Below are 13,557 nucleotides of genomic sequence, written 5' to 3'. Positions count from 1 at the left end.
AGCTTAAAGAGCTTTATTTGGCATAACAAAGAAATTCGCCTATAAAATCAGTCTCAGACCGGATAATTAATACATTAGTTAAGAAGGCAGCCGGCGCCTCTGCAGAGTGGAATTACAGACGAACAGCGCCCGTCTCATCGAACCCATTGTCCCGGCACCGACCCTTGTGTGCAGAGTATAAGTGCAAGAAGTGTGTGAATCAGCCGCCCTTCCCCATAACATTTCTGGTTAAAGCTATCCACTACACTTTCCACTACCTAAATGCTTTGCTTTACAAAATCACACGTGCGCATTTAACTCCACTAAGCAGGCAAAATTATTCATCTTACCAGAAGAGCAATTTTGACCCCATGATAAGGATCTGTGGCAGCAACCTTCTTCAAACTGTAGTTGCTCGCTCACTAGTCGCGCTCCACCGTCATGAAGGTGATGTCATTAATCATGCTGCCACGCGGCGCGTGTTGAGTTAATTTGTTACTTTGTAGCAGCTTGTAGCTTGCTGATTGTAGCTTGGGACCCTCCGGGTAAGTAGTGCGCTATATAAATGCCTATACATACATACATACATACTTTCCCCCAAGGCTTCTGGAAACAGCATGCACTGCGCGCTGCCACTCGAGATGAGGCCAGATTTAGTTTCAATACTCAGCAAGGTGAATGATTACTTAGCGCTGCTGACCAGGCGCTATTATGCGTGACTTCGTATTTCAGTGCGGTGATGCGGATCACCACACTGAAATGCGTTAGTCTAACGCCCGATGCGTGATACTTGGCAGGGCTGGTTGTCTGTGGTCCTATGCAGATCAATTTCGCATTCAGCAAGTGACAGTTCTTGCATTTTTGCTGTGACATCACCTAAGAGATGTTGCAAAAAAAGCAATTCCTGTGTTTATTTTCCCTTCCCCCTCCTTTTCTAGCCCTGTTGATTTGTGTCAGCAGATGTGAGGAAGGTTGTGCCTCCCCTCGGTGCCGTGGGGCCAGGGGCAAGGCAGTAAGTGCTGTGAGAGGCTAGGGACCTGGAGCCACTTTTTCATTTTTTTTTTTTACTGATTTTGAACGTTTGCGCACGTTTTGAGCGGGTAAAGGAATGCTCCTCATCAGAATGTCTGCTAAACATACAAAAAAAGATTTTTTTTTCTCTATGCAAGAAGTGAATAATGGGTAGATATTGGCCTGAGTGCTTAGTTTAATAGGAATCGAAGATGCTTACTGGTTGCCTCGAAAAAGCAAATACTGAAAAAAATAGTTTACAGTGGAAGGATGGAAAAACTCGGCCGTCGTCACTTTCGCAGGTGCGAAAAAGGACAACAGCGCTGCGGCCATCTTGTAAAGGAAATAGAAACCTTCAATGTCGTTGTAATATGTCTCCAGTATTTAGTTCTCAAAAATGTGAGGCATATTAGGAACCTACATAAATAGTCGTTCTATTTCGCACATTTGCACTGCACAAATAAAAATCTATTTGATTCATACGGCTATAACGCTATAAGTTCTGCGGTGTACCTTGTTAGAGCGACAAGTTAAAAAAACGCTATTTTCTCCGGTGTGCATACTCTCCCATAGGCCATTGTCATTCTAGGATGAGCCCATACGTACGCAGAACTCTAATGGGGCGTAGAACACATATTCAACTCTCCCACGCCATAGCACGATCGAATGGATCATACTACTTAGGTTGCGAGGAAAATGTGGCTCCGAATCGAATGCATTGGGCTAGATATTGTGTGGCAACTCAGCGAGTAAAGAGAGGGAAAACTCGCATAATATTTATAATTATATGTGTTGTTTTACATTGAGAAAACTGTTCGAATTCTTTATGAAAAAGCTCCCCTCCATCCCCCCCGAGTTCATTTAGTAATGGAGCGGTCCGTCGTGCACGGCGTGAGCACCCCGGAGATGTCAGCTGTCTGTCTGTGCTGGCTCTGATTTGTGTGTGTTGTTTTCGGAGCGTGCTTGAGTCTGTCGCACTGGGTGTCCTTTCGATATTTGTTGTTTGTTCTTCTGTAATATAGCCTGGTGGGGTTGCTGGGTGCTCTTCTGTAGAGGACGGCAATGGCTTCTAAAAAACGGGACCTGACGGAGTCAGAGAAGGAATTAATAACTGCCGTTTCCAAAGGTAGGGCATTTTTTCTTACCAGTTATGAGCTGCGCTTCTCTCCGACCAGGTATGTGTGTGGGTTGAGACCCAAGTCTGGATTGCACAGAGGTCGGGGTTGCATTAGGAAGGATTATAGTCGTGGTATTTAGTGGTCACTAAAACTGTAAACGTCTCTCTCTTCCATGGGCTAGACAAATGTGGATGCAGGGCCGGTCCTAGGATATGTGGGGCCTCGGGCAGAATAGGAACATGCAAGGCCCCTACAATTTGCATAAGATTTAACCTCACAGGAAGTGACTTCATAGGAAGTAATATCAATTGGCCACTAATTGTATGGCATTGATGAAGCTGCTTTGCAAGAAGCTACTTACCTAGTTTGGCTATCAGTAACATAGTTAAAATAGCATTAATGATCCTAATCAAATACATACATAGATATTAAATTGCTATTAAGAAGGTTAAATGTAGTTTAAATTAATTAAACGTGGTTATTGTTCTATTGAATGCGATGAATGAAAATGATATGCTAACCGGTCTGATGTCCAAAAGAGAGTTGCAAACTTTACTAATGTGGAGAAAAGACAGTTTTGAGTGTATCTCCCAAAGACTGGAATTACACCATAGCTGAATAGAGTGATCGTTACAGTCCTGCACAACTAGAAAGGAGAAGGATCTGCCTCCAATCAGGGCCATCTAAATTTTAGGATGGCACAGTTTGGTTGGCATAGAGAATGGGTTTCTGGACTGAACGTAAGGAGTGCTGTAGAAAGATAGATCCTTTTTTTAAGCAGTGCACAACGACCTATGGATAGTGCCTTGCAGATAGAGGGGTTTGGACCAAAAACCTAGCAGACAGCATGACATAGCAATGCAGCCATCTCAGAAGAGGAGCCTACCACGGTTCTGAATGATTTGAAGGTTACTGAATGCAAGAAGGCAGGAAGCCCAAGACCAGCATTGGCATAGGCAATAGGTTTCGCCTTTGGGACCTTATAAGTGTTTAGCCATGCAACAGTTGTTGTTGCACCATAGATATTGTGTTAGATAACTAAGCCCTTATAAGGTCCCATAGGCGAGACCTATTGGCTATGCCAATGCTTGTTTACTATGTCTGTGAGTCTGAGTGTGGTTGTCTGAGTGAGTGTAAATCGTGTGAGTTTGATTGAGCCTGTCTCTGGGAATTAGTTTCTGTCTGACTAAGTGCTTGGTGTTAGACTGGCCATGTTTTATTTGTGTCTGTGTGAATGTCTCTGCTTGCGGGTGATTTTGTGCCTCTTTCCTGCCAGTTTGAACAGCAGTATTGAATGCGAACCTCAGAGTGCTGCGGTCCTGTGAAAAATAAGGGCATTACTCATTAAAATGCTGCTATTTAGTCTAAGTCTCTAGTGCCAGGCAGTGCTGCCTATGCCAGTGAGAGCTGTCGTTAGCTCCCTGCCACAGACGGGGCCTGGGGGGGAGTGGCGTAGCCAGTCTTCCTGTGCCCTTGTGCAAGGAAGAAAATGGGCCCACTGACCGCCGGTTAAACTATGCAATACAGCACTAATCGGGGCTCAGTGGGCCCTTCACAGGCCTCTAGGTCCAGGTAAGTAAGTAAGTAAGTACATCTTTATTACACAGTTAATTAAAACCATTGCAAATATTGGCATTTAAAAAGAAAACTTTAGTTAAATACAATTGTTATAAAAGAGAAATAAGAATAACTTCATATAAAAATAGTAGATAGTACAAAAAGATTTATGCTTCTTTCGGGCTGAACGTTGAGTTAAAAAGGAGAGTGAGTAGCTTGTATGGCTCCTCGATAGGAACCAAACTGTGATGAATGTTACAAGCGTAAAAAATGCGTAATTTTTTTTCTATAGAGTCTGTTAGTTCTTTTTGGGAGCCCTACTGTTTTATTGTGTGTTAGAGGCACATCAGGAGACAGTCTGTTGCCCGTATCGTGTGGTTGATCACTTTTCAGTGACCATTTGGGATTTGCTTCTTAAGTGAGCCTCATCCTATTTCGGCCCTCTGTCGCTCTTGTTTCTTTTCTGCCTCCCCCAAAAATTTGACGACATGGCTTGCTAGTTGAATGTTCTTTCCATCAAAGCAAGCTATTATCGCCTGACGACGTGTTCTTATACCCAGCTGATTGAAATGCTGTTTAAGATCGAGTCTGCGCTCTATGTCCAGACCTTTACAAGTGCATATCAGATGCAGGATGTCTTCTTTGGTGTTCCCACATACTCTGCAATTGATTGTTTCTTTGGGCCTTTTCCTAGGTCACCGCACCTGTCTCACCAACGGAAGCTACGCCCTAGCTGGCGGGTGCAGCCATCTACAACTTTCAAAGCACTGCCCAGTGCTCACTGGAGACACACATCTTCACCAATGCCGCAGGGGGCTGGCGGCTGGGGGAATGGGGTGTCCTGTCTGCGTGCACTGTCGCCCAGTGTGCACGTGCACGTTTACTGAAGACCCCGCACAGATCCATTGCTGTCAGCACCTGCATCCATTGTTCCTCTGCCCTGTTTGTGTACTGAGGCAGTACTGAGGTCAGAGTCCTGTGTGGAGAGGAGACCCATACACGCAGGTCCATCACTGAGCCTTGGACAGGCAAATGCCATGAAGGAGCCCAGCACATTCAGTGTCACCTCTAAGCCTCATACAGGCTGATGCCATGAAGGAGCCATGTACACACAGTGTCACCACATAGATGCATCTGAAAGAACCCAGCACACAATGTGTTGCCAGTCGATGTACATGAAGGAACCTGGTACACGCAGTGCCGTCCATAAGCCCTGGGCAGGCGCACACAAATCAGCCTGTACATGCAAACCCACCTGTGCATTGGTTCCTGGATGGTGCACGTGAAAGATCCCGCCACACACAGTGTAAACCTTGAGTCTTTGCCCCGGGCAGGTGTGCCTCAAAGGGGGGGCCGCTGGTACACACACCTGTTACCCTGAGCCTGTGCCCCAGACGGCTGCACAAGAGAATGTTTGCTATGCGCAGTGCTGTGCACGAGAGCCTTGGTCCCTGGAAGCTCCACATTTAAAAGCACCATTGATCCTCCCCCCTGACCGGTGCATAGAAAGCTGCCTGGTAACCCCGTGCTGATAACTGCTAGCGTGTCTGCCGTCTGCGGTGGGAACAAAATGATACGTCCCTTGGGCAGCAGCCTTCCCTTGAGTGACTGAGGCTTGTGGACTGAATACCGATAAACACCACCTTGGCTGCGCTGGCTGCGAGCCCTCGGGCAGAGATGGCAGAGAGGAACAGGACAGAAGCGCGCAGCTATTCATTCTCCATTGTATCTGCGCGGCACGCGCTCCCCTCACCGCCTTCCCAATTAGACTCTCGTTCATGGGCGAGAAACAATAGAACCCCAAGTGCACAGCAGCAACGTCCTTCCACTTCAAACTACTGCATAACTTCATTTATACTACCAACAGGGTTGGATTAGGATGATAAATCTGCCCCTAGCACGCTAAAACAAGGAAGAGCAGCAAGAAAAGAAAACCAGCACACGTGCGTGCCTCGCGTGGCAGCACGGAGAGGGGGCCTGCCGATTCCCTTGCGGGAGCGAGCAGCAAGGCGCAATAATTCATAACGTATGGCGCCAGCTGCTCGCTCCCGCAAGTGAATCGCCAGACGTGCACGCGTTGCCATTGGAAGCAATGCAACGCACGCACGTTTTTGCCGGGAAAGCTGTGCAGATTGCTAAAGGTCTCTTTCCTATCAGCGCATGCGTGACCTTAAAAAGGGCCTTTGCTTAATCTAGTGAGAAGATAATTGACTGTACAAAAGCCTCATGTTAGTGAGAGGGCAGAGATTGAATGATTTTCTGTTGCTTATAGATGTAGTAAAGGCAAGTGGATGAAAGATGGTTATTATAGTCTGAAAACAAGAGAAGATGCTGGAAAATGAAATCAAGATTTTTTTTCTGACTCTGCCCGTGTAGGCGATTGACTTACTTCCACTAACCACCAAAGAAAACACCATATGGTATGAGATCCTTTAAAAATGAGAACCCTTGATTTGTCACTATAAGGTTTAAATGAATTTGTCTTCATTCAGAAATCAACTCCTAACATGCACATACAAACATTTTCTTAGTCAGAGACCTCATTGTCCTGAGGGAAATCATGTTTGGGTATCAAAAGTGCAAGATATCAGCAAGAAACCAGAAATATGACACATTTGGCATACACCTAAAAGCTACTAGGACTGTTGGTTTTGTCAATGGTTGTAAGCTGTTTAAGCTAAATGAGTAGCAACAATAAATTATTTTACTTTCACATTGTTGTTTTGACCAATAAATAGCTCCTTTACACACATTTGCATAGAATCACAACTAGAATGCAGGCCATTGCTCTTTGTGCTCTGCAGAGAGGCCAAATTTTGAATGATCATGTCATCTGAAAACCTTTTTGACCCACAGACTGGCACAGTATGAAATTTGCACTGCTTGCAGCCTCAACTCCAAAGTGCTCAAATGTAGCCTGTTCTAAACACCTTAAGGCGACTCAGTACAAAGGGAGCAGCATCCTAGAGTAATATGAGGGGAAATGAAATACAAGTTCAAGTTCATAAATTTGTATAGCGCGCTACTCACCCAGAGGGTCTCAAGGCACTGGAGAGAGGGTGGGAGCATTACTTATCGAATAGCCAGGTTTTTAGCTGCTTTCTGAAAAAGAGGTGGTTCTATGTAAGGCGGAGGTGAGTGGGGAGAGAATTCCAGGTTTTGGCCGCTAAGTAGGAGAAGGATCTTCCTCCCATGGTGGATCTATTGATGCGCGGAATTGCGGCGAGGGCTTGATTGGATGAACGTAGTTGGCGGGAGGGTTTGTAGGACAGTCGTTTGTTGAGGCATTCGGGTCCAAGATGGTAGAGGGCCTTGTGTGCCTGGGTGAGGAGACGGAACGTAATTCTCTTGTTGACGGGAAGCCAGTGGAGATCTTTCAGGTGACCGGAAATGTGAGCTTGACGGGGGATGTCCTGTATGATTCTGGCTGAGGCGTTTTGGATGCGTTGGAGTTTTTTCTGTAGTTTGGCTGTGGTTCCGGCGTAAAGGGTGTTTCCATAATCTAGTCGGCTAGTGACTAGTGCGTGGGTGACTGTCTTTCTTGTTTCGGTGGGGATCCAGCGGATGATTTTTTTTAAGCATGCGTAGGATGTTGAAGCATGATGATGAGACGGCGTTGACTTGTCTGGTCATCGAGAGGGAGGAGTCTAGGATGAAGCCCAGGTTACGTGCGTGATCTGTAGGTATGGGTGCTGTGCCCAAAGCCGGTGGCCACCATGAGTCGTCCCATGCAGAGGAGGAAGATCCTAAGATGAGGACTTCTGTTTTGTCCGAGTTCAGTTTCAAGCGGCTGTTCTTCATCTATTCGGCTACTTCTTTCATTCCTTAGTGTAGATTGGTTTTGGCTGTGTTAGGGTCTTTGGTGAGGGAGAGGATTAGCTGGGTGTCCTCTGCGTAGGAGATGATGTTGAGGTTGTGTTGTCGCGCAATGGGTGCGAGGGGACTCATGTACACGTTGAAGAGGGTGGGACTGAGTGATGATCCTTGTGGTACGCCGCAGATGACTTCGGTGGCCTCTGATTTGAATGGGGGAGGCGGACTCTCTGAGTTCTGCCGGCGAGGAACAAGACGATCCAGTCCAACGCTTTTCCTTGTATTCCGACGTTGCTGAGGCGTTGTATGAGGGTGTTATGACAGACTGTCGAAGGCGGCGGAGAGGTCAAGTAGGATGAGGGCAACTGTTTCTCCTTTGTCCAGTAGCGTTCTGATGTCTTCTGTAGCAGCGATAAGGGCGGTTTCGGTGCTGTTTGGCTCGGAAGCCGGATTGTGAGGGGTCGAGTGAATTGTTGGATTCAAGGAAGGCGGCGAGCTGACTATTGACGGCTTTCTCGATGACTTTGGCCGGGAAGGGGAGGAGTGAGATGGGGCCGTAGTTCTTAAGTTCAGAGGGGTCCGCTGTGGGTTTCTTCAGAAGGGCGCTGAGTTCGGCATGTTTCCAGCTTTCTGGGAAGGTAGCAGAGTTGAAGGAGCAGTTGATGACATCGCGGAGATGTGGTGCGATGATGGAGTCTGCTTTGTTGAAGATGTGGTGGGGACATGGGTCGGTTGGTGAGCCTGAGTGGATGGAGTTCATCAGGCGGATGGTGTCTTCAGTAGTGATTGGGTTCCAGGCGCCAAGGTTGTGAGAGTGCTGTTTTGGTTCGAAGGTGGGTGAAGTGGATTGTTCATCGGACAGGTTTTCAAAGCTGTTATGAATGTCGGCGATTTTGTTGTGGAAGAATGAGGTTAGGGAGTCGCAGAGGTCTTGGGAGGGAGTGATGTCGTTGGTGGTGGGGTTGGTAAGTTCTTTGACGATGTTGAATAGTTCCTTGCTGTTGTGGTCGTTGTTGTCGAGTCGGTCCTTGAATGCTGATTTCTTTGTGGATCGTATCAATTGGTGGTGTTTGCGGGTGGCGTACTTGAAGGTGGTCAGGTTGTTAGTAGTTGGGTTTTTTCTCCAGGTTTTCTCGAGGGTACGACATAGCTTCTTGGATTTCTTAATGTCATTGTTGAACCAGGGGGCCTTTTTGCTACCTTGTTTGATCTGGTGGTTTTTCAAGGGTGCTAATTCGTCAGCGCTGTGGGTGATCCATTTTGCGAGTTTGGTGGCAGTTTGGTTCCGATGATATGGCGGGGGGGGGGGGGTTATGGTTAAGCGATGTGAAGAGTTGGTCGGTGGTGATTTTGTTCCAGTTTCTTCGAGGAATAGGTTGTGGTGGGATGTAGGTCGTGGTCTTTTTGTAGCTTAAGTGAACGCAGCTGTGGTCCGTCCAATGGAGAGCTATGGTGTGATCGAAGGAGATGTGTTTGCTGGAGGTGAAGATAGGGTCGAGTGTGTCCCCGGCTAAGTGGGTGGGATTGTCAACAAGTTGTTTGAGTCCGAGATTGGCCAGGTTGTCCAGAAGGGTGGTGGTGTTGCTGTCGTTATTCTTTTCCAGGTGGAAGTTGAGGTCTCCCAGTAGAATGTAGTTTTCGGAGGTGAGGGCATGTGGGCTGATGAAGTCAGTGATGTCTTCGTTGAATGGTGTGCGGGTTCCTGGTGGTCTGTAGATGAGGGTGCCTCTAAGTGTGGTCCTGGGGTCGGTGTGGATCTGGAAGTGCAGGTGTTCGGCGGTCGCGAGGTTATCGTCGAAGCTGGTCGTGATTCGGATGGTGTTCTTCTGGGCGATGGCGATTCCTACTCCTGTTTGGTTGGAGCGGTCTTTTCGGATGATCTTGTAAGCGTCCGGGATGGCTATGGCGATGTCGGGCGCAGATGAGGCGTTCATCCAAGTTTCTGTAAGGAAGGCGACGTCCGGCGATGTTGTGTCGAGTAGGTCCCAGAGTTCAGTGGCTTGTTTGTGGACCGAGCGGGTGTTCAGCAGGATGCACTTCAGGTGGTTAGAGTTGGAGTTGTGTTTGGAGGAGGAGGATTTGGTGTGGGTCCTGATGCAGGCGAACTTGCAGGAGAGGCAGACGAATGGTCCATGGGAGCGTCCTGGGGTAGCTACGCAGCATTGTGGGGTGCGTCCGGGGTTAAGGGCAAGGAGAGTTGCGGCGTCATACGTTAAGTGAGTGGATGGGGTATTGCGAGGACCAGGGGGTCTGGCACTGGGCGCGGTCCCGGCGCGGACGGGTGTAGACGGGCTTACCTTTGGCGCACCTTTGGCGCGACCGCTGCGCGTAAATGCATTTGACATAAGTGGATAGTGGAGGGGGAGGGGCGAGGGAGGGTCAGCTGGGAGGCGGTAGCGGGGTGGAGGGGCGGGCTGGAAGGCACAACAACAACAAGATGGCAGCAATAACGAAAGGGAACCGGGCGAGGTTGGGGTGGGTAGAGGCGCAGGCACAATCAGGCACAGGTAACAGAGGAACACAATGTGAGCATGTAAAAGCGCTACGCTGGTACACAAGCGCTGCAATATGCAAACACAATAGCGTTATGCTCTGATAAGGCAATGCTATTTACAACAAGGGGTGGTGAGGGACAGAGTCTCTGAATTAAGCAGAAAGCTCTCACCCAGTCAAGAGATCAGGGCTAGATCCAACACCGTTTTTTAGCTCACTGCACCATCCCAGTTTCAGAACCTGGCTGTATGCAAATTAGTCTGTTCCTGTCCCAGTGCATGATGGGAACAGGGCAAACCAAACTACAAAAGCCAATTCTTACACTGGGAAGGAAACAAGCTCCCGGGGACCGGTTTCTGGCATTACAGCCGTCTTCGGCCCGGTTTGCTTGAATCCTGATGGTGCAATGAGCAAGGGTCTCACATCTGAGAATACCCTTCCACGCTTAGGGTGGACAAAAATATTTACAACAAGGGGTGGTGAGGGACAGAGTCTCTGAATTAAGCAGAAAGCTCTCACCCAGTCAAGAGATCAGGGCTAGATCCAACACCGTTTTTTAGCTCACTGCACCATCCCAGTTTCAGAACCTGGCTGTATGCAAATTAGTCTGTTCCTGTCCCAGTGCATGATGGGAACAGGGCAAACCAAACTACAAAAGCCAATTCTTACACTGGGAAGGAAACAAGCTCCCGGGGACCGGTTTCTGGCATTACAGCCGTCTTCGGCCCGGTTTGCTTGAATCCTGATGGTGCAATGAGCAAGGGTCTCACATCTGAGAATACCCTTCCACGCTTAGGGTGGACAAAAATATTTACAACAAGGGGTGGTGAGGGACAGAGTCTCTGAATTAAGCAGAAAGCTCTCACCCAGTCAAGAGATCAGGGCTAGATCCAACACCGTTTTTTAGCTCACTGCACCATCCCAGTTTCAGAACCTGGCTGTATGCAAATTAGTCTGTTCCTGTCCCAGTGCATGATGGGAACAGGGCAAACCAAACTACAAAAGCCAATTCTTACACTGGGAAGGAAACAAGCTCCCGGGGATAAGGCAATGCGGCAATTACAGATGGTCAGGACGGAGCGCTGTACAAATTAAAGCACCAGTCAATGCTACAAATGAAGCTCTACGATACCAGCACCAGTCCAGTCAAAGTTGTGAATGAAGCTCTACGATATCAGCAGGAGCGAGGGGAGCGACCGCTACTGACGGAGTCAGGACGGTCACACCGCTGTGGTCAATGAGATCGACCTAACCTTTCCTGTGGGAGGGAGGGTCAGCTGGGAGGCGGGAGCGGGGTGGAGGGGCGGGCTGGAAGGCACAACAACAACAAGATGGCAGCAGTAACGAAAGGGAACCGGACGAGGTTGGGGTGGGTAGAGGCGCAGGCACAATCAGGCACAGGTAGAACAGAGGAACACAATGCGAGCCTGTAAAAGCGCTACGCTGGTACACAAGCGCTGCAATATGCAAACACAATAGCGTTATGCTCTGATAAGGCAATGCGGCAATTTCAGATGGTCAGGACGGAGCGCTGTACAAATTAAAGCACCAGTCAATGCTACAAATGAAGCGCTACGATACCAGCACCAGTCCAGTCAAAGTTGTGAATGAAGCGCTACGATATCAGCAGGAGCCAGGGAGCGAGGGGAGCGACCGCTACTGGCGGAGTCAGGACGGTCACAGCGCTGTGGTCCATGAGATCGACCTAACCTTTCCAGAAACAACCTTAACAGACCTAACCTTAACAGAAACAAACATGCTGAAAATAGCACTCTTTGGGAATGCAAGATTAAGTAAAGCAGGGGAAATATAAACAGGAACAAAATCACTGCCCTGGATTACCCTAACATCAGGACCGCTGCAATTATGCTGCAGTAGAGGGCTAAATCGTGTGACGGGGTGAGTACATTATGCAACAAGAAAAGGCAAATTATACGGCATAGTGTGGCACATTTTGAAACAGAATTACTTATTTTGTTTGCCATTTTTAAACTTGGTAAAATGATTTGGGCATTGGTTGCACCCAGTAGTACCAATTTAACATCCACATTTAGCAGTGGGAACAGAAAGTTGACTAATCCAGCTTTTCAAAGGGCCTTCCCACATGCGGCAAGACGTGTCGCTGTATTTTTTGTAACTTTTGAACCGTTTGAGATGGAAAGCAGTTTTGATGTTAAAATCTGTAGATTATGCAGCAGATGATGGATTATGTGATTTATGCATAACTATGCAGAAATCGCCACCACCGCACAATCTGATAATTCCAGGGGCCCGGCCTAACGTGCAGCATCAGACTGGGACAGAAAGTAGGCAGTGTACTAAAATAAAAGGGGCCCCCATTAGTGAGTTAGTTAGCTAAAGAAGTGTCCTATCTTTGCAAACTAGGGCAGTTTTCAACCAGTAAAGACATGCAGTATGTGTTTTTAGGGCTCGGCCTACGTCACCACTTCGTCAGAAGTGGGGCGGAGCTCCGAGCCGTCTTGTTACGGTGCTCAGAATAGTGAAGTAAAAATTCCTCACTGCGCAAGATTTTTCCATAGTTTATTTTGCCATCTGCATGCTAATTGGTCCTCGCAGTGCTGTGTTTCTAGTAGCCTTCACGCAATAGGCCATATGGATTTCAGTTTTTCAACTTCCTGCATATTCTGTGCGGTTACACGCAGGGGAGTGCAATAAATTGTCAATTACGAGCGGTCCGGGTGCCGCGGTAATTGAACCCAGATGTTCGGGGCGCGTTCACCAGTCTGCAGTGAGTTTGGTGGGCGCGCGTTCGTCTGCATCCTTTCATGAGTAAGTGTTGGCCTTTGAAGAGCTGGCTTGGTCATGCGCCAACAATGAGACACACAGTCTTCATTACCCCACAAAGTATGTAAGTGCGTTTGTATTGGAGACAGTAACGTCCAGGTACGAAACGGAATTCTTTTCACTGGCTTACGAACAGTCCCACATTTTGCCGTAATCTCCTCATCTCATCAAAGGGGCTCATGTCTTGTTCAGCAACAAAACAAAACCTCCGAGAGCAGGAATGTGTTTCTGCATGGAGGATCCGAGCAGCCGAGTTGCAACAGTTGTGCTTGTGTGTCTAACCTTGGGACTCATGACAAGTAGGTTGATTTTAGGTGCAGGGATACACAGGCACTGCTCACACACACAGACACTGTTGACACACACGGACACTGCTCACACACAGGCACTTCTCGCACACACAGGCACTTCTCGCACACACAGGCACTTCTCGCACACACAGGCACTTCTCGCACACACAGACTCTGTTCACACACACAGACTCTGTTCGCACACACAGGCACTACATACACACACAGGCTGCTCACACACACCGGCACTGCGTGCACACATAGGCACTGTTCACACACACAGGCAGTACATTCAAACACAGGCTGCTCACACACCCCGGCACTGCGCGCACACATAGGCACCGTTCACACACACACACAGGCACTACATACACACACCGGCACTGCGCACACACAGGTGCACTGATCACACACAGGTACTGATCACACACACAGGCACTGATCACACAAACAGGCACTGTTCACACACAGACACTGCTCGCGCACACAGA

General features: G+C 48.2%; 1 protein-coding gene across 2 annotated transcripts in view; it reads left to right on the top strand.

The window, feature by feature from the left end:
- The first annotated feature begins 1,850 nt into the window (after positions 1-1,850).
- Positions 1,851-13,557, top strand: part of ANKMY2 (ankyrin repeat and MYND domain containing 2) — a 125,804-nt gene continuing 114,097 nt past the window's right edge. For both annotated transcript variants that reach the window (XM_086941970.1, XM_086941969.1), the window contains exon 1: positions 1,851-2,116. In XM_086941970.1, the coding sequence (XP_086798096.1) occupies positions 2,053-2,116 (64 nt within the window). In that variant the 5' untranslated portion in view covers positions 1,851-2,052. The remainder of the gene's footprint in view (positions 2,117-13,557) is intronic.

Source organism: Lissotriton vulgaris, chromosome 10 (assembly GCF_964263255.1).
Source record: "Lissotriton vulgaris chromosome 10, aLisVul1.2, whole genome shotgun sequence".
In the NCBI taxonomy this organism is placed as follows: Eukaryota; Metazoa; Chordata; class Amphibia; order Caudata; family Salamandridae; genus Lissotriton; species Lissotriton vulgaris.
The sequence above is the reverse complement of the archived record's forward strand: the minus strand, read 5'-3'. Positions and strand labels throughout refer to the sequence as shown.